The 21666-nt window shown below is 45.2% G+C and overlaps 1 protein-coding gene across 3 annotated transcripts in view; it reads right to left on the bottom strand.

Moving 5' to 3' along the window:
- Window positions 1-5663: 5663 nt before the first annotated feature.
- Window positions 5664-21666, bottom strand: part of LOC137417066 (guanylate-binding protein 1-like) — an 86846-nt gene continuing 70843 nt past the window's right edge. For all 3 annotated transcript variants that reach the window (XM_078778992.1, XM_078778990.1, XM_078778988.1), the window contains one exon: window positions 5664-8586. In XM_078778992.1, the coding sequence (XP_078635118.1) occupies window positions 8491-8586 (96 nt within the window). In that variant the 3' untranslated portion in view covers window positions 5664-8490. The remainder of the gene's footprint in view (window positions 8587-21666) is intronic.

Genomic DNA, 21666 nt, shown 5'->3' on the forward strand with positions numbered 1-21666 from the left:
GATATCTAAATCTATGTCTACGAGACAAACAGATGAAGCCTCATTTTTATCTTATTTTCAGGGAACTTAGCACCAGTATTTGTCTGCTTCGTGGTCAGAACAAAATTGCAATAAGCACATATATGTCAGAGACATTGATTGATGTGTCGAAGTGGCCCATCCAATGATTTTTTTTTTTAATTTTTTTTTTTTCAAAGTAGATATTTTAGAACAACTTTCCGATTCATAACAGCATGTTGAAGGCTTTAATTTGAGACAAAGATCTCTGCACCTTCATTTACTCCTGTTAGAGTTGGCATTGCTGGCAGCACCTGGCTTCTGGTGTTAGTTTTCAAAATAAACACAACTACCTTTTCCCAAAAATTTGGTTGTACAAATTTGAATAGCTGCCACAAACAATGAGCATTTTGTGCACCGCTCCTTACCTATTCCATCTCCAGGTGCTGCATGACGTCATCGGGGCCTGGCGATGACACGTGCTGAAAGGGAGTATTCAGTTTTCACTCCATTTGTTTTCTTTCTTCCTTGTTTTCTTATTTGTTTGTCCGGGCGATACCTCAGCTATCCTTTGAGATAGGAAGCTGAAATTTGGCGCAATAGTTAGCACGTGCTTTGGCAAAAAAGTATTATTTATTTTTTTATTAATCAATTAATTAATTAATTGCTTAATTGTTATTGATTTATTAAGTACTTATTTTTTAAATTTCTCATCTGGGCAATATCTCAGGCACTTTTGAGCTCGGAAGCTGATATTTCGATACGGCAATGACCAGGTGATTTGGCGATGGAAGGTATTTTTGATATATTGATTAAACAATTAATCACTTAATTTTTCAGTTAGATTCAGATGAAACACTGGTGGTTTAGGTATGCTATTAGCCAATTGATTAAAAAAATTAATTATTTTAGGATTTTTATTTATTTATTATTTTACACAATTAATCAATTAATTAGTGTACAATTCTTCCTCACAATACCATCTCTTTCTGCGCCAAAGGCACCCCGGAAATGCCACGTCTGGAGGATATGTTATTTATTTGGCATGGGGGTGGTGGACTTTGAATGTTGCTGTACTTGTTTGTTTGTTTTTTTATTGGACAATGCCGTCATAGCGAGCTGTGGTGGGTTGGGTGGCATTTACCTGAATAAGAACTACTTGTTTAATGGCCCCAATTAATTAATTATGAGGTTAACTGCAGGAGGTGAATTGGCCTAAGTCTTTCACGAACCGGCTTGCCAGGGAGTTGGGTCAATAATTTGGAATTTGACCAAGGTACCTGAGATAACTCACCCTACTCTATTTTAAGAAACAGCATCGGACGTAACACACTTACCTTTGTGCTGTCTAGTCTCTATTCGACTCTCAACACCACTATGAACTGTCGGATTGTTGCTTCGCAGGTAGGGTGTTGCATCAATGAGTATGTCATCTCTCAGGTGGACCAACAGCTGGGTCTCCCATCCGCTCGCATTAGCTGGTGGTTGTTAAAGATCCCACGATGTCTTTCGATGAGTAGGCAAGTTGTCGCTGCACCCTGAACAAATTACAAATTTCTGCCACCTTCAATAGAACAACAGGCCTGGTCAGCCAGTTCATGAAAGACTTGGGTGAAGAGTACAAACTTTATGAACCCCGACCCCGTTAACCCAATGTGACAATGGGATAACGAGGACAAAATAAAGATGAAATGTCAGAATGACAACAATTTTATGTTTATTGATTACTTGAACAATTTTGTACAAAATAACATTTCCATATGTTATTTAGAGATTATTCCAGAGTTCATGTTCATTTCGAGATGATTCCAGCTACATTTAATTACTAGCAGAGGTACCCGGCTTTGCACGGGAGTGGGAGGAGGAGGGGAGGGGGAAGAGGAGGGGAGGGGAACGGGGGGGAGGGGGGAGGGGGAAGCGGGGGAGGAGGAGGGGAGGGGGAAGAGGAGGGGAGGGGAATGGGGGGGAGGGGGAAGGAGGGGAGGGGGGGAGGGGAAGGGGGGAGGGAAGGGTGCGGGGGTGCCCAGGGGAAGAAGGGCCCCTCCCCTCCCCCCTCCCCCCCTTTCCCCTCCCCCCTCCCCCTTCCCCCTCCCCCTCCCCCTTCCCCCTCCCCCTCCCCCCTCCCATCCCCTTCCCCCTCGTTCCCCTCCCCTTCTCTTCCCCCTCCCCTCCTCCTCCCCCTTCACACCAGGGGGGTTGACTCAGCCTGTCATCCCACCGAGGTCGGAAGTCGGAACTCATTGTCGTCAAATAAATGTAGCCTGTATGTTTCACTCTTTGTCACATGCCGTTGGTCCCATGTCAATCGGATGAAGTTGAAAAATTAACGTTACGAAGGTTCTCTGGGACGTACTGATTCCGAATAATGAAGTTGAAAAATTAACGTTCCGAAATACGCTAATTACGCTAACAGAAGCGCTGGAGGGAGCACTGCGCTCCCTCCCTTAGATTCCCTCCCTCTTCTGCTAGCGCTAATAATACGCTAATTTTAAAACCCGAAGTTTTTTTAATTTTAAGGTGTGCTGTAGTCAGAAGCGCTAGAAGCGCTGCGCTCCCTCCCTTCGAATCCCTCTCTCTTCTGCTAGTGCTAATAATACGCTAATTTTAAAACCCGAAATTTTTTAAATGTTTATGTCTCCGTGACATTCCTGGGACCATCCCGAGTCGAACAGTACTTTCCGCTCGCAAATCCGTCCACGGGTTCTCGAGATCTTAGAGATCATAGATACATAGATCAGGACCAACTCTACTTTATATATATAGGTGTGCTGTAGTCAGAAGCGCTAGAAGCGCTGCGCTCCCTCCCTTCGAATCCCTCTCTCTTCTGCTAGTGCTAATAATACGCTAATTTTAAAACCCGAAATTTTTTAAATGTTTATGTCTCCGTGACATTCCTGGGACCATCCCGAGTCGAACAGTACTTTCCGCTCGCAAATCCGTCCACGGGTTCTCGAGATCTTAGAGATCATAGATACATAGATCAGGACCAACTCTACTTTATATATATAGAAGGTGTGCTGTAGTCAGTCAGAAGCGCTAGAAGCGCTGCGCTCCCTCCCTTCGAATCCCTCTCTCTTCTGCTAGTGCTAATAATACGCTAATTTTAAAACCCGAAATTTTTTAAATGTTTATGTCTCCGTGACATTCCTGGGACCATCCCGAGTCGAACAGTACTTTCCGCTCGCAAATCCGTCCACGGGTTCTCGAGATCTTAGAGATCATAGATAGAGGCCAACTCTACTTTATATATATATAGAAGGTGTGCTGTAGTCAGAAGCGCTAGAAGCGCTGCGCTCCCTCCCTTCGAATCCCTCTCTCTTCTGCTAGTGCTAATAATACGCTAATTTTAAAACCCGAAATTTTTTAAATGTTTATGTCTCCGTGACATTCCTGGGACCATCCCGAGTCGAACAGTACTTTCCGCTCGCAAATCCGTCCACGGGTTCTCGAGATCTTAGAGATCATAGATACATAGATCAGGACCAACTCTACTTTATATATATAGAAGGTGTGCTGTAGTCAGTCAGAAGCGCTAGAAGCGCTGCGCTCCCTCCCTTCGAATCCCTCTCTCTTCTGCTAGTGCTAATAATACGCTAATTTTAAAACCCGAAATTTTTTAAATGTTTATGTCTCCGTGACATTCCTGGGACCATCCCGAGTCGAACAGTACTTTCCGCTCGCAAATCCGTCCACGGGTTCTCGAGATCTTAGAGATCATAGATAGAGGCCAACTCTACTTTATATATATAGATGCAATTAAAAGCCGTCCAAGTAATACTTAATATGCAAATCAACCTTAGTGTCCTCAAATATAAACAATTCCAGAGTAACTGCATTTAATAACTATATTAAAATGGCATTTATGACAAAGTATGTGTTTGTGTGTGTGTGTTTGTGTGTGTGTGTGTGTGTGTGTGTGTGTGTGTGTGTGTGTGTGTGTGTGTGTGTGTGTGTGTGTGTGTGTATGTGTGTGTTTGTCATTGGTTGGTATCTCCAAATGTGGGTTTCAGAAGGTGTAACAGAGCCGTCCCAGGTCTCGATATATCCAGTTTCGTGTATGTGTTTGTGTCAGTGTGTATGTGTGTGTGTCTGTGTGTGCCTCGTTACTCTTTGCAAGCATCTTTCATATGACTTTGAAGGCCGCTCATAAGTGTCAAACCTTCTTTTCATCTTATTTTATCCTTGCGTCATTTGGCTGCTGCTTTGCAAGATTGCTGGGGAAGGCAGGAATTTAGTTTGGCCAGGAAACTGGTACACAATGGCAGACTCATTTTTTCGAAATATACCGTGGGATTTTAACTAACATCCACAAGCAAGTGTCTTTCAATCCTGAGAAATCTCACACTCTTACTATGTCTCAAAAAAAACCGACTGGAAAACCCTCCCATCTACTTTCTCAACAATCCTCTCCAAGAAGTTCTGTCGCTGAAGCTTTTGGGTCTCACTATCTGCCATGATCTTTCTTGGGAAAACCACATTTACAAGCTAGCCTCCAAAGCCAGTCGCCCACTGCGCATCCTCCGTCGTGCGAAATCCTTCCTTGGCCCACCTGAGCTCCTCACCACATACAAGGCTTTCATCCGCAGCTCAATGGAGTACTGCTCTCCCCTCTGGGCTGGTGCTCCTGCCTCACACCAAGCTCGGCTTCACGTTGTTGAAACTAAAGCTTTCAGAATCATTGGAATCTCTCGTGATGAAGTTGACTCCGAGGGCCTTTCACTCACTCACCGCAGGCAGGTTGGTGGTCTTTCTGTCTTCTACCGACTCCTCTCCGGCCTTGCTCCCCCAGCTCTCTCTGTGCTCTGTCCCCCAAATATTCCTACAGGTCGCACAAGATCTGCCAGCAACCCTCTTATGGTTAAACTGCCAAAATCAAGACTCCCTGCTCACCTTCACTCCTCTTTTCTCCCGCCGCTGGAACAAACTCCCTCACACTCTTAAATCCCACTCCTCCCTCCAGGTCTTTAAAACAGCTGTTCACCACAATCTCTTATCTTCCCCCATCTAAAACCTTGATCTTTTCTACCCCCGTTAATTTCACCCCAGACCCACTTTTATGAAATACCGACTTCTTTCCTGGAAGTCCTAGCAGTGTTCATGTGTTTTATACCTCTGCCACCTCCCCTCCCCTTCCCGTGCCGCCTCCCCCCAAGCCCTCTCCCTCCCACAGATCTCCCGATGTCCCTGTTCTCTGCTGTTGTACTTGTATGCTTCCCTCTCTCTCCCCATCTTGTCTCCCGCTCCCTTTATCATATGTTTTACGTGTCAGTTTGTTTTTTTGTGATTAATGTTAGCTCTTACACAAGCCTCGATCTTGTATACAAAAAAGAAAGAAAGTGTTAACAGACAGAAGGTCCAGATTCACATATCTCCTCTGATGGGCGACGAACCTTTTGTTGCTGCAGTTATGTTCAAGGTAATGAAGGGTTCTCGAGGGAATACGTGCAGAAGAGTTTTTCAGCAGAATGGAGAGTGACAGAACCAGAGGCCACTGCTTGAGCAGAAAGAGGAGAGAGTTATGATGACATTAAAGCAGGTGTCTTTCACCAGGTGGTGACAGCAGAGATGGTGTATGGATTTAAACTACAATTGGAAAGGTACCCGTAAGCAGGGGTGATCGAGGGTGACGGAGATATGCACAGATCAAATGTCCGGACACGCCAGCATTGATTATTAAAGATTTATTAACAGGAGAAGAGTCCGTTGGTACAACAAGAGAATACAACAACAGCCGGCACCAAAATACATCAAGTTACACAGCCAAGAATCACAACATGACATCCAAGCAAATCTTCTGTTGTCATGGCTAACTTTGGTTCTTTTATACTATTTTGAGAATCATGAAAGCAGGGTTGGGCCGTCTCCGAAGCCGCAAGAGGAAGGGAAAATGGAAAACAGAGGCCTGAGGAAGCTGAGACATTCAGGTGCTAATTCACATCTGTTTAACAGGCCATAAGAGATAAGCACCTTGGAAATGGAGTCCTGACATTCCACGATATCTGGAACCACAGCTTCATGGTCTTAAGAAATATTGTATTTCATCTTTGCGCAGATTATCAATGTAAACTTTATTCCTGTAAGTCTTTCTAAGCATAGTGAACACACAAGTTCTATAATTCATAATGTAGATTACTGAAAGGTTTATCACTAAGTATATGTGTTTTTCAATTTATTAGCATTCCATATCCCAAAGATTATTATACTGCTGTGCATCACGATTTGTAGTACACAACAACACCCATGTTCCCTAGCTATCCTGAAATTGAGCAGAGTAAGAACAGATTTGAACAGGATGCAAGTGATAACTCACATGCTCCATAGAAGAGGGACGTTTCAATAGAATCAGAAGTCCATGCGGACTTCTACAAGGGGTATATGAGTTTTGACAGGATTGCGTATGTTTGATAGGCCTAATACCCTCCGACTGCGATTATTGTACTTTTCTTCGCTCTACTCTGTATGAAAGAGGTTAAACTGTGTGTGATGGGTATCCTGTTATTTTAGGTCTAAATTAATTAGTAATGATTAGACAAGTTAGTTTTTATGATGTATATGAACCATTACCGATGTAACTTTCATGATGTATAAGTTGCCCTCCATAAGTATTGGAACGGTGAAGTCAAGTTTGTTATTATTGCTACATACTCAATAAATTTGGATTTGACATCAAAAGATTAATATGAAGCAAGAGTACAGACGGTCATCTTTAATTTCTTCGTATCTCTATGGATATATGTTTTACCACTGTGGAACATTATCACTTTATATGTTCAACCCCCCCCCCCCCCCCCCCCATTTTAGGTATGCATAATTATTGTAATAGATAGTATTTGGTTGCATAATCCCTTACATGCAATAACTGCATCAAGCCTGTGGCCCAGTGACATCACCAAATTATTGGTATCTTCCTTTGAGATGTTTTACCTGCAGCCATTTTCAGTTGATGTTTGTTTTGGGAAGCTTCACAGATGGTTCTCCTTGAATTCTTGTTCTTTCACCTTCCAAATTGCTTACTTTTCTTTCACTCGTGTACCCATTCCCGACAGGAGCAGCAGGAAGGGTCATTCCTCTCTGGGATATATAGATTACAGTAGATCTAGGGTCGGGCCTCAAGAGCAATAGGGATGTGTTCATTTACCAAGTTTCTTGTGGAGAGCTCGCCAAGTGGTTTAAGCATTCGAGCAAGCACTCCATTCAAAACCATTGACGAGGAATGGCTGGCTGGGCAAGCGCGAGATAGTTGCTTGGTAGCTGAACACACCCCGGGTTTCCTCCCTTTCAGTTTAGTGTTAAACAGCAGGAGCGACTGTTTCTCAAGGTAATCAAACATGTTTGTGGTTTATAATATATTTTACTTCTGGTAGGGGCGCTTCCACAAAAATGGCACGATAAGATGTTTATACACGTTAACGTGGCATTTGTTCAAGAAGGAAAATCCCCTTGGGGAGGGGAGAATATTATTAGTAATAATATTGTTTTGTAATGGTGGTGTTGTTACTTTTGTAATTAAAAGCGGCCTTGGAAAAACGCCATGAAAAAGCTATCTTAACACGGATATACACCTCAACACGCAACCCCATTGGTGGGGAAAACCCCCTTGGGGAGGGCAAGCAAATTTGCTGCATCCTTTGTTGTGTGACCCTTAGTCTTGCTGTCAAGTTTGGTTGCGATTAGATAAGTAACGATCGAATGTATCGCAGTCAGACAAACACTGAATTGCGTATTTTAGTATGATAGACAATTCTCTGGTCTTCATGTTGGTTTATGCCAACTGACTCCGAAGCCGAAAACCAAGTCGAGACATTCACAGCTCTTTTATGTGTGAACAATCAATGCAACAAGAAACACCTGTCAGTCATTTGTTCCAATACTTATGCTTACCTAAAATGTGAGGACTGAACATACAAAGTGTTATTGTTCTACAATGGTAAAACTTATATAGATAGAAATGCCAAGAAATAAAAGGTGACCTTCTGTACTCTTGTCTCATATTCATCTTTTGATCTCAAATCCAAAATTCTTGAGTATATAGCAATAATAACAAATTTGACTTCACTGTTCCAATACTTATGGAGGGCACTGTATTTATATGGATGTGGGAATTTATTGTGAGACACATTACCCTTGCATGTTCCGCAACTGAACACGAAAAATCCATTGTAATGGTGCTGTGTGCCAGTGAGTGAGTGAGTGAGTGAGTCCGCCCTGGTTCTCAAATCTACTGTAATCTATTTACCTCGGTGAGACTCTGCCTTGTCAAATGCTGTCTTTCTAAATACAGAAACCCAGTTGCCCCTTATAAACCGCATACATGTTGTTATACAACCTCTCGGTATTTACCCAGAGACAACCTTAGCCTCTGGGTATTTACAAGTTGGTGACTAGGTAAGAACAAAAAATGTACATGCATCGCTTGCAAGTAGTCCTTCCAACTTGCCATTTACACTTGGATCCGCATTACAACGGAAACCCAATGAGACTGAGAAACCTAAATCATGAAATGCTACATGATGATTTAGGTTGTGGTGGTCGCCGATTCATCTGCGAATGCATTTCCATAACCTTCTCTTCATAAGATTCAAGGCTGGTCTGGATGGGAAATAAACAAAGAAAACATAGCATTTGCAGAATGTAAGTATAATATCGGGTTATCCCTTCACTTCAAACCAGAAAACACACAAAGTGAGTGTCCTTGTCCTACTATATGTTGCATGCCGATGGTAAAAAAATATATAAAAAAGACTAAATTTTACGCCCGTCCAGGCCTCAATCCTTTCTACATATTATTATGGCTGTGGATGCACTTGACCTTTCCTTGTTGGCTCCTGTGACAGTAAATGTGTACATCTATGATGGGTCCATGTTGTAATGAAGGTGCAATGAGACTTGCATCCGTGTTTACTCTCACGTCCATGTCAGTTACATGTCTGAGCAAAAAGGTCAAAAACCCTTTATTTGTTACTCCTGTTATTAATAGCAATTTTTTTGTAGACCAGAATGCGATTATAGGATCATGGCGAGCCTCATGTGGCCCTAGTTGGGTCTCATAGAGCAACACATCGCTGTTTCATCCACTTAATGACTGAGGCCTTACAGCTTATATACTGGCTAGTGATGCACCACCATTTTATGATAACAATGATGCTTCCCGGTTGTGACTGGTGGGAAAAACAGTGTCCATGTGGCAGATTTTTTTTTTTTTGTATACAAGATCGAGGCTCGTGAAAGAGTTAACATTCATCACACAAAAAGTCAAACCGACACACAAAACACAAAATAAGGGGAGCGGTTTACAAGATGGGGAGAGAGGGGGAAGGACGGACACAAGCACAACATTTGAGAGCAAGGACATCGAGAGAACTGTGGGAGGGAGAGGGCTTGGGGGAGGTGGGAGAGGTATAAAGCATATGGACACTGCAAGGACTTCCAGGAAAGAAGTTGGAATTTCAAAAAGTGTATCTGGGGTGAAAATTAGGGGGGGTAGAAAAGATCAAGGTTTTGGATGGGGGAAGACAAGAGATGGTGGTGAACAGCTGTTTTAAAGACCTGGAGGGAGGAGTGGGATTAAAGGGAGTGGGGGAGTTTGATCCAGAGGTGGGAGAAATGGGGAATGAAAGAATGAAGGTGAGCAGAGAGCCTTGATTATGGCAGTTTAACCATGAGGGTTGCTGGCAGATCTTGTGCGACCTGTAGGAATATTAGGGGGACAGAGCACAGAGAGAGCTGGGGGAGCAAGGCCGAAGAGGAGTCGGTAGAAGACAGAAAGACCACCAACCTGCCTGCGGTGAGTGAGTGAAAGGCCCTCGGAGTTAGCTTCATCGCAGGAGATTCCAATGATTCTGAAAGCTTTGGTTTCAACAGCGTGGAGCCGGGCTAGGTGTGAGGCAGGAGCACCGGCCCAGAGGGTGGAACAGTATTCCATTGAGCTGCGGATGAAAGCCTTGTATGTGGTGAGGAGCTCAGATGTGCCAAGGAAGGACTTCGCACGACGGAGGATGCCCAGACGGCGACTGGCTTTGGAGGCTAGCTTGGAAATGTGGTTTTCCCAAGAAAGATTATGGCAGATAGTGAGACCCAAAAGCTTGAGCGACAGAACTTCTTGGAGAGGATTGTTGAGAAAGTAGATGGGAGGGTTTTCCAGTCGGTCTTTTCAGAGAGACATAGTAAGAGTGTGAGATTTGTCAGGATTGAAAGACATGTTCCACTTGTTTGACCAGTCTGATTTTGTCCAGGTCTGCAGAGAGTGAGGAGGCTGCAGACTGCTGATCTGAGGGATGAGGAATGGAGCGGCAGAGAGTGGAGTAATCAGCAAAGAGATAGAGAGGATTTTCCAAAGAGTCGGAGAGATCATTGATGAAGACCAGAAATAGCACAGGGCCCAGAACACTACCTTGGGGAACTCCAGCCAGAACAGGGAGGGGAGATGAGAGAAATCCATTCAGGGCCACACGTTGACTACGACCAGAGAGGAAGTCCGCAAGCCATGCGAGGAGATTTCCATGGATACCATAGGAGGAGAGTTTGGCGAGCAGAGCTGCGTGCCAGTCCATATCGAAGGCACGTGATATGTCAAGGGAGACAGCTCTGATTTCCTGTTTGGCATTGAGGACCTCCATCCATTGTTGAGATAGCAGAAGCAACATGTCCAGAGTAGAATGACCTGGTCTGAATCCAAATTGATGATCGGAGATCAAGCCATTGGAGAAGAGGAAGGATTTGATATCCGAAGCAATGATGGATTCCATGACTTTGCTAATAATTGGGAGCAGGCTGATTGGTCTGTAGTTACAAGGATCTGTTTTTGCACCTTTTTTGTGTAAAGTGGTAATGTTTGCTGATTTCCAAGATGCTGGCAGATGACCTTGAGCAAAAGAGAGGGTGAGATAGAGTGGCAGGGCAGGATTTTAGGACCCATGGGCTGATGCCGTCTGGTCCAGTTGCAGAATCAGAGTCGAGGTTTGACAAAAACTTCTCCACCTTGTCAGGAGAGAAGGACACAGAGTCCAGGAGCAGTTTGGTTCGACTGGGTAAGGTGGGAATAGAGAGAGATGGGTTTGGGACACAATATTTTGAGGCAAACACAGAGTTGGGGCATTCAGCTTTGTCACGTGCCGTGTCAACTGTGTAGCCATTTGATGTAAGGGAGGGGATGGAGGGGGAACAAACACCAGAAACGGATTTGACCAGACACCACCAGGATTTGCAGGAAGGAGACAGGTTTGAGAGTTCATTCTTGAGTGTGGAGAGATAGTGCTTCCTGGCACTCCTGAGGGTAGACACACTTGTTCCGAGCTTGGTGGAAAGAACTGAGATTGCCTTCAGTTGGATTTGCCTTCCAAGAGGCAAAGGCAAGTTGTTTCAGGGCAACTGCCTAACCACAAGACTCAGTGTACCATGGACGGGAGGAAGGGTATGACAACTGAAGACGAGATGGGATAAATCTGTGCATGAGAGAGAGCAGTTTGCTTTGGAAGAATTCCCAGGAAGAATTGATGTCAGAGGCAGTAGAGATGGGAGACCAGTCCAGATGATTGATGGCTACTTGCAGACCGTGCCAGTCAGCCTGAGTGAAATGCCAGACTCGTCGGCGCTGAGGAGGCTCTCTGAGAATGGTCAGAGAGATGTCCACTTTAACAAGCACTTGATCAGAAGAACCGATTGGGGCAGAAGAAGAGCAGCAGACATTTGCAGGGAAGTTTGTCAAAACCAAGTCTAGAAGAGAAGATACTCCATTGCCTGAGATCCGGGTCGGGAAATTGACAGTTTGTGTCAGTCCCAATGAGTCGCAGAAGTCCTTTGGCACTTATGGGTTCCAAATACAGTATATAAGCCGGAAGGCTTCAAAGCCACCAAGTGGATGAAACAGCTATGTGTTGCCCTAACAAGCTCCAACAAGGGCAAAACTGGTCGGTCGCTTCACATTTCATCTGCTTAGTGATGGCTTTTGACTTTGCATTCTTCTACTGTTTGAGGTCCTTCTGGGCTTGCAGTCATGATGTCATCATAATGTTGTTTCAAGTTCAGAGCCCTTCAATAATTCCATTTATATATCACACAAAAATGAAGTGTGTCACACAAGTGCCAGGTGAGCGGAACAGGAAGTTCATTATTAACAGAGGGCATGTGTATCGATTTTGGTTCTGTAATACTCCCGTGTCCATTCAGTAGTAGCCAGTTCAACACCTGGATTAAAGAAACAACAAGGTTTAAAAATAGTCTTCACGAATGCTGACTCTCTTCCCAACAAGAAGGCTGAACTAGAGATTAAAGTTGATGCAGAAAATCCAGACGTTATTATGTTTATCGAAGTCACATCGAAATTTTGCAACAGGAGGTTCATCATTCTGCAGGGGTAGAAGGTGTTCTCAAATTTGGACAAGGAAGGTTTGCGGGGGATTGCTGTCTACATAAGAGGTGATCTCCATGCTATGGAAGTTGAAATTGATAATGATTGAAGGAATTTGTTTTATACATGGTAAAACTAGTAAGAAATGTACACCTACTGTTGGGTTTTGTTTACTGCAGCCCATCCAGTGATCATGGAAACTGTATACGAGCAGGTTCAGGTGTTCAGACGTTCATTGAGCAGGCGTTTTCTCACAACAGCCAGTAGATCATCTTAGTTGGTGACTTCAACTACCCAGAGATGAATTGGGCATACGGGCTAACGACCACCCAACTAAACGTTTTCTGAGAAATCTGGAAGATTTATTCCTGCATCCACGTGGCAGCAGCTGTTCAAGACAGAGAGGGGCAGGGCCCCAGTCTCCTTGACTTAGTTATCTCCTACGATCCTGAGTTAATATTGGTTTTTTTTTTTTGGTTTTTTTTGTATACTGAATCGAGGCTCGTGAAAGAGCTAACATTTACTTCACAAACAAATCAACCAGACAAACAAAATATATAAAAAGCGGGAGCGGAAAACAAGATGGGGAGAGAAGGTGAAGCACACAAACAACATTTGAGAGCAGGGAGATGTGTGGAAGGGAGAGGGCTTGGGGGGAGGAGGCATGGGAAGGGGGGGGGGGGGTGGAGGGAGAAGTATAAAACACAAGGACACCAATGACTTCCAGGACAGAAGTTGGTATTTCAAAAAAGTGGAATTGGGGTGAAATTAGCGGGGGTAGAAAAGATCAAGGTTTTGGATGGGGGAAGATAAGAGATGGTGGTGAACAGCTGTTTTAAAGACCTGGAGGGTGGAGTGGGATTGAAGAGAGTGAGGGAGTTTGTTCCAGAGGCGGGAGAAAAGAGGAATGAAGGAGTGAAGGTGAGCAGAGAGTCTTGATTTTGGCAGTTTGACCATAAGAGGGTTGCAGGCAGATCTTGTGCGACCTGTAGGAATATTTGCGGGACAGAGCCCAGAGAGAGCTGGGGGGGGGCAAGGCAAGAGAGGAGTCGGTAGAAGATGGAAAGACCACCAACCTGCCTGCGGTGAGTGAGTGAGAGGCCCTTGGAGTTAGCTTCATCGCGGGAGATTCCAATGATTCTGAATGCTTTGGTTTCAACAGCGTGAAGACGAGCTAGGTGTGAGGCAGGAGCACCAGCCCAGAGGGGAGAGCAGTATTCCATTGAGCTGCGGATGAAAGCTTTGTATGTGGTGAGGAGCTCAGGTGTGCCAAGGAAGGACTTCGCACGACGGAGGATGCCCAGACGGCGACTGGCTTTGGAGGCTAGCTTGGAAATGTGGTTTTCCCAAGAAAGATTATGGCAGATAGTGAGACCCAAAAGCTTGAGCGACAGAACTTCTTGGAGAGGATTGTTGAGAAAGTAGATGGGAGGGTTTTCCAGTCGGTCTTTTCAGAGAGACATAGTAAGAGTGTGAGATTTGTCAGGATTGAAAGACATGTTCCACTTGTTTGACCAGTCTGATTTTGTCCAGGTCTGCAGAGAGTGAGGAGGCTGCAGACTGCTGATCTGAGGGATGAGGAATGGAGCGGCAGAGAGTGGAGTAATCAGCAAAGAGATAGAGAGGATTTTCCAAAGAGTCGGAGAGATCATTGATGAAGACCAGAAATAGCACAGGGCCCAGAACACTACCTTGGGGAACTCCAGCCAGAACAGGGAGGGGAGATGAGAGAAATCCATTCAGGGCCACACGTTGACTACGACCAGAGAGGAAGTCCGCAAGCCATGCGAGGAGATTTCCATGGATACCATAGGAGGAGAGTTTGGCGAGCAGAGCTGCGTGCCAGTCCATATCGAAGGCACGTGATATGTCAAGGGAGACAGCTCTGATTTCCTGTTTGGCATTGAGGACCTCCATCCATTGTTGAGATAGCAGAAGCAACATGTCCAGAGTAGAATGACCTGGTCTGAATCCAAATTGATGATCGGAGATCAAGCCATTGGAGAAGAGGAAGGATTTGATATCCGAAGCAATGATGGATTCCATGACTTTGCTAATAATTGGGAGCAGGCTGATTGGTCTGTAGTTACAAGGATCTGTTTTTGCACCTTTTTTGTGTAAAGTGGTAATGTTTGCTGATTTCCAAGATGCTGGCAGATGACCTTGAGCAAAAGAGAGGGTGAGATAGAGTGGCAGGGCAGGATTTTAGGACCCATGGGCTGATGCCGTCTGGTCCAGTTGCAGAATCAGAGTCGAGGTTTGACAAAAACTTCTCCACCTTGTCAGGAGAGAAGGACACAGAGTCCAGGAGCAGTTTGGTTCGACTGGGTAAGGTGGGAATAGAGAGAGATGGGTTTGGGACACAATATTTTGAGGCAAACACAGAGTTGGGGCATTCAGCTTTGTCACGTGCCGTGTCAACTGTGTAGCCATTTGATGTAAGGGAGGGGATGGAGGGGGAACAAACACCAGAAACGGATTTGACCAGACACCACCAGGATTTGCAGGAAGGAGACAGGTTTGAGAGTTCATTCTTGAGTGTGGAGAGATAGTGCTTCCTGGCACTCCTGAGGGTAGACACACTTGTTCCGAGCTTGGTGGAAAGAACTGAGATTGCCTTCAGTTGGATTTGCCTTCCAAGAGGCAAAGGCAAGTTGTTTCAGGGCAACTGCCTAACCACAAGACTCAGTGTACCATGGACGGGAGGAAGGGTATGACAACTGAAGACGAGATGGGATAAATCTGTGCATGAGAGAGAGCAGTTTGCTTTGGAAGAATTCCCAGGAAGAATTGATGTCAGAGGCAGTAGAGATGGGAGACCAGTCCAGATGATTGATGGCTACTTGCAGACCGTGCCAGTCAGCCTGAGTGAAATGCCAGACTCGTCGGCGCTGAGGAGGCTCTCTGAGAATGGTCAGAGAGATGTCCACTTTAACAAGCACTTGATCAGAAGAACCGATTGGGGCAGAAGAAGAGCAGCAGACATTTGCAGGGAAGTTTGTCAAAACCAAGTCTAGAAGAGAAGATACTCCATTGCCTGAGATCCGGGTCGGGAAATTGACAGTTTGTGTCAGTCCCAATGAGTCGCAGAAGTCCTTTGGCACTTATGGGTTCCAAATACAGTATATAAGCCGGAAGGCTTCAAAGCCACCAAGTGGATGAAACAGCTATGTGTTGCCCTAACAAGCTCCAACAAGGGCAAAACTGGTCGGTCGCTTCACATTTCATCTGCTTAGTGATGGCTTTTGACTTTGCATTCTTCTACTGTTTGAGGTCCTTCTGGGCTTGCAGTCATGATGTCATCATAATGTTGTTTCAAGTTCAGAGCCCTTCAATAATTCCATTTATATATCACACAAAAATGAAGTGTGTCACACAAGTGCCAGGTGAGCGGAACAGGAAGTTCATTATTAACAGAGGGCATGTGTATCGATTTTGGTTCTGTAATACTCCCGTGTCCATTCAGTAGTAGCCAGTTCAACACCTGGATTAAAGAAACAACAAGGTTTAAAAATAGTCTTCACGAATGCTGACTCTCTTCCCAACAAGAAGGCTGAACTAGAGATTAAAGTTGATGCAGAAAATCCAGACGTTATTATGTTTATCGAAGTCACATCGAAATTTTGCAACAGGAGGTTCATCATTCTGCAGGGGTAGAAGGTGTTCTCAAATTTGGACAAGGAAGGTTTGCGGGGGATTGCTGTCTACATAAGAGGTGATCTCCATGCTATGGAAGTTGAAATTGATAATGATTGAAGGAATTTGTTTTATACATGGTAAAACTAGTAAGAAATGTACACCTACTGTTGGGTTTTGTTTACTGCAGCCCATCCAGTGATCATGGAAACTGTATACGAGCAGGTTCAGGTGTTCAGACGTTCATTGAGCAGGCGTTTTCTCACAACAGCCAGTAGATCATCTTAGTTGGTGACTTCAACTACCCAGAGATGAATTGGGCATACGGGCTAACGACCACCCAACTAAACGTTTTCTGAGAAATCTGGAAGATTTATTCCTGCATCCACGTGGCAGCAGCTGTTCAAGACAGAGAGGGGCAGGGCCCCAGTCTCCTTGACTTAGTTATCTCCTACGATCCTGAGTTAATATTGGTTTTTTTTTTTTGGTTTTTTTTGTATACTGAATCGAGGCTCGTGAAAGAGCTAACATTTACTTCACAAACAAATCAACCAGACAAACAAAATATATAAAAAGCGGGAGCGGAAAACAAGATGGGGAGAGAAGGTGAAGCACACAAACAACATTTGAGAGCAGGGAGATGTGTGGAAGGGAGAGGGCTTGGGGGGAGGAGGCATGGGAAGGGGGGGGGGGTGGAGGGAGAAGTATAAAACACAAGGACACCAATGACTTCCAGGACAGAAGTTGGTATTTCAAAAAAGTGGAATTGGGGTGAAATTAGCGGGGGTAGAAAAGATCAAGGTTTTGGATGGGGGAAGATAAGAGATGGTGGTGAACAGCTGTTTTAAAGACCTGGAGGGTGGAGTGGGATTGAAGAGAGTGAGGGAGTTTGTTCCAGAGGCGGGAGAAAAGAGGAATGAAGGAGTGAAGGTGAGCAGAGAGTCTTGATTTTGGCAGTTTGACCATAAGAGGGTTGCAGGCAGATCTTGTGCGACCTGTAGGAATATTTGCGGGACAGAGCCCAGAGAGAGCTGGGGGGGGCAAGGCAAGAGAGGAGTCGGTAGAAGATGGAAAGACCACCAACCTGCCTGCGGTGAGTGAGTGAGAGGCCCTTGGAGTTAGCTTCATCGCGGGAGATTCCAATGATTCTGAATGCTTTGGTTTCAACAGCGTGAAGACGAGCTAGGTGTGAGGCAGGAGCACCAGCCCAGAGGGGAGAGCAGTATTCCATTGAGCTGCGGATGAAAGCTTTGTATGTGGTGAGGAGCTCAGGTGTGCCAAGGAAGGACTTCGCACGACGGAGGATGCCCAGTCGGCGACTGGCTTTGGAGGCCAGATTTGAAATGTGGTTTTCCCAGGAAAGATCATGGCAGATAGTGAGACCCAAAAGCTTGAGTGACAGAACTTCTTGGAGAGGATTATTCAGAAAGTGGATGGGAGGGTTGTCCAGTCGGTCTTTTCGGAGAGACATCGTAAGAGTGTGAGATTTGTCAGGATTGAAAGACATGTTCCACTTGTTTGCCCAGTCTGTGATTTTGTCCAGGTCTGCAGAGAGTGAGGAGGCAGCAGACTGCCGATCTGAGGGATGAAGAATGGAGCGACAGAGAGTAGAGTCATCAGCAAAGAGATACAGAGGATTTTCAAGAGAGTCAGAGAGATCATTGATGAAGACCAGAAAAAGGACAGGGCCTAGAACACTGCCTTGTGGAACTCCAGCCTGAACAGGAAGAGGAGATGAGAGAAACCCATTCAGGGCCACACGTTGACTACGACTAGAGAGGAAGTCCGCCAGCCATGCGTGGAGATTTCCATGGATACCAAAAGAGGAGAGTTTGGTGAGCAGAGCGGGGTGCCAGACCGTATCGAAGGCACGTGATATGTCAAGGGAGACTGCTCTAATTTCCTGTTTGGCATTGAGGACCTCCATCCATTGTTGAGAAAGCAGAAGCAGCATGTCCAGAGTAGAGTGTCCAGGTCTGAAACCAAATTGATGATCAGAGATCAAGCCATTGGAGAAGAGGAAAGATTTCATATCTGAAGCAATGATGGATTCCATGACTTTGCTGATAATTGGGAGAAGGCTGATTGGTCTGTAGTTGCTGGGATCTGTTTTTGCACCTTTTTTGTGCAAAGCGGTGATGTTGGCAGATTTCCAAGCAGATGGAAGATGACCTTGAGCAAAAGAGAGGGTGAAGAGAACAGAGAGAGGGAGTGAAAGAGCGGAAGAACAGGATTTTAGGACCCGTGGGCTGATGCCGTCAGGTCCAGTTGCAGAATCCGAGTCGAGGGTTGACAGAAACTTTTCCACCTTGTCAGGAGGAAAGGACACAGAGTCCAGGAGCAGCTGGGTACGACTGGGTACGGTGGGTACAGAGAGGGATGGGTTTGGGACACAAGATTTAGAGGCAAACACAGAGTTGAGGCATTCAGCTTTTTCGCGTGCGGAGTCAGCCGTGTGGCCATTTGAGGTGAGGGAGGGGATGGAGGGGGAACAAACACCAGAAACAGATTTGACCAGACGCCACCAGGATTTGGAAGAGGGAGACAGATAAGAGAGTTCGGTCCTGAGAACGGAGAGATATTGTTTCCTGGCTCTCCTGAGCGTGGACACACACTTGTTTCGGGCTTTGTGAAAGGAAATGAGATTTCCTTCCGTTGGATTTGCTTTCCAGGAGACGAAAGCAAGTTGTTTCTGGGCAATAGCCTCACCACAAGATTCCGTGTACCATGGACGGGAGGAAGGGTATGACAACAGAAGACGAGATGGGATAAATCTGTGCATGAGAGAGAGAGCAGTTTGCTTTGGAAGAATTCCCAGGAAGAATTTATGACAGAGGCAGTAGAGATGGGAGACCAGTCCAGATGATTGATGGCTGCTTGAAGACCGTGCCAGTTGGACTGAGTGAAATGCCAGACTCGTCGACGCTGAGGAGGCTCTCTGAGAATGGTCAGAGAGATGTCCACTTTAACAAGCACATGATCAGAAGAGCCGATTGGAGCAGAAGAAGAGCAGCAGACATTTTCAGGGAAGTTAGTCATAACCAAGTCCAGAAGAGAAGATGCTCCGTTGACTGAAATCCGGGTCGGGAAATTGACAGTTTGTGTCAGTCCCAGTGAGTCACAGAAGTCCTTTACTGAAGAGCCATGGCTGGTGAGAGAGGTACCCACACCCAGCCAACTGGCATGGTGACAGTTGAAATCACCACATATGAGGAAGAGAGAGTTGGGATGGGTAGATAGAAGTTGGTCCATATTCTCAGACAGCGAGATGTAGATGGAGTCATCACTGTTTGGTGGACGGTACAACACACATATGAACAAAAGGTGGGAGCGAAGGGGAAGCCGTAGCCAAAGGTATTCCTGGGGGTGAGGTGGAGAGAGGGCAGTGCAGGGCGAGTGAGGAAGAGTTTTTTTATAAAGATAGCAACCCCACCTCCAGGACGAGGCTCAGGTCTATCATACCGGAGTAGGGAGTAACCTGGGAGAGATACCAAGGAATCAGAGACATCGTGAAGGAGGAAAGTTTCTGTTAAGCAGATCACGTCTGGTTTGTCAGAAGCAACCTGTATGGAGAGATCAGACATGTTTGAGCGAAGGCCCCGGATGTTTGAGGTCCATACTGTTAAGGAAGAGGAAGGGGGAGCATCGGATACAGAACAGGGGGGGGGAGCGGTAGGGTAAGATGTGGAAGAGGAGGAAGAGGTAGGGAGAGCTGTTGAAGGTGTGTCAGAGATTACAGAATAGCTCGGAGAAAGGGAAAGATGGGGCAGACAAAAGGTTTGATGGTGATTGGGAGAGGCGCAGTGAGGTGTTATTTGACGAGGGGGAAGAGCGAGGCAGAAGGTTGAGGGAGATGAAGGTGAAAGTTGGAAGGGGGAAGAAGCGGGGAGGACGCTTTGAGGGGGAGGGGTGAGAGGGGAGTCTAGGAGGGGAGGAGTGAGGGAGAGTCTCGGAGGGGAGGGGTGTGGGGGGAGATTTGAAAGGAATGGGTGATTGGGAAGATTTGGAGGGGAGGGGCAAGGGGGTAGATTTAGAGGGGAGGGGTGATGGGAAATGGGATTTTGGGGTGATGGGATTTTGAAAAATGTACGATTAATGGGAAACGAACATTTATTGCAAAATGAGTTTCTTGAGACATTCGAGTCAAAAATACGATTGAGGACGCTGGAGGGAGGATGGAGTGCTGGAGAGTTTAGGGAATGAATGAAAGATGCACTATAAGAGATGGAATTTTTTTTTGGAATGAATGGATTTGGTGAGTAAGTCGAAAGCATCCTTTTATAGAAGAAGAAGAAAAAGGTGTTATAGAATATGACAGAATACAGGTCTTCACGGTTCAGATGAGACATTTTTTAACAACGTGATCACAAACAGCGTGGTCGAAGAATGAACGAACGAACAACTAAGAACGAATAAACGAATAAAAACGGAAGGAAATGTTTTTGGGTTTTTTTTTTTTTTTTGAGATTTTAAAACAAGGAAGTATGGGATGAAAAGACCGTGAAAACAGAGACCGGAAAAAAATTTCAGCGTGATCGGAGAACCGCTGAGACAAAAACAAAGCCTAAAGCCAAGGTTGGACACAGTAGCCTAGTACTACACTTAGGCCTCAGAATACACGATGAGAAAGACCGACGATTCTGTACACAGGTACAAAAAACCAACGCCAAGAATACTATTAAAGACACCCCAATAGGTACATACAAGACCAGTTTCGACAAAAACACAATTGTGAAAAGTTACTTAACTTAAATTAAAGGTATTAGTCCTTTCATTGGATGAAGTGACCACTGCTGCATGAATATTAGTGTCGATTATGAATAAAAGGAATCCACCAGCCGGTGGGAATAACATAGCTCCGTGGGGGAGTGACGTTCATTTCCCCATGGTTTCTTAAAATATTTTTATGCTTCCGCCCCCGAAGATGAACCACCTTTAGAGGCCATTTCTCCCTGCAGAGCAGGGGTTTGCCTTTTTTGGGGCACCGTGGTCCCCTTTTTGAAGCAATGTTTTATGGCCGGATGCCCTTCCTGCCACCAACCCTGTTAGTCGCCTCTTGCGACATACAGGGAATTACCAGTGAACTGGTACTGAAGGGAACCGCCCCCGAAGATGGCCGGAGGCATTATGTTTTTGGGTTGTCCGTCCGTCCACCCGTATGGGCTAAACCTCGTTTTTCTCAGCAACCACATGTCCGATTGTGACGAAACTTTCAGGGTGAGTGACACCCATGCAGAATGTTTTTATGATAATTGTGACATCATAGGTCACGTGTTATGGCAGCTATCTTGGATCAAACACAAATAATTTTTTTTAAATCTCAAACCACTGAATGGAAAGATTTGAAACTTCACACATTGTCAAGTACTCCCAATGGGGAACAAAAGCATGATAATGATGACATCATCGGTGAAGTGGTACACCAGCCATAAATGTTTTAATCGAATTCCTTATCCTAAAAATCTGAAATTTCATGCACATGATCTATGACCCATTTGTATTGAAATATTACATTTATGACATCACAGGTCACATGGTTTGGCAGAAATATTGGATTGAAGGAAAATATGAAATAATTATATCTCTGAAAACGCTTACCCTATCGATGCGAAATTTTACAAATGTCATCTAACACCATTGTTGCATATAGTTTGAAAATGATGACGTTGTAGATCACGTGGTTTGGC

Source organism: Myxine glutinosa, chromosome 5 (assembly GCF_964187855.1).
Source record: "Myxine glutinosa chromosome 5, kmMyxGlut1.1, whole genome shotgun sequence".
Taxonomy (NCBI): domain Eukaryota; kingdom Metazoa; phylum Chordata; class Myxini; order Myxiniformes; family Myxinidae; genus Myxine; species Myxine glutinosa.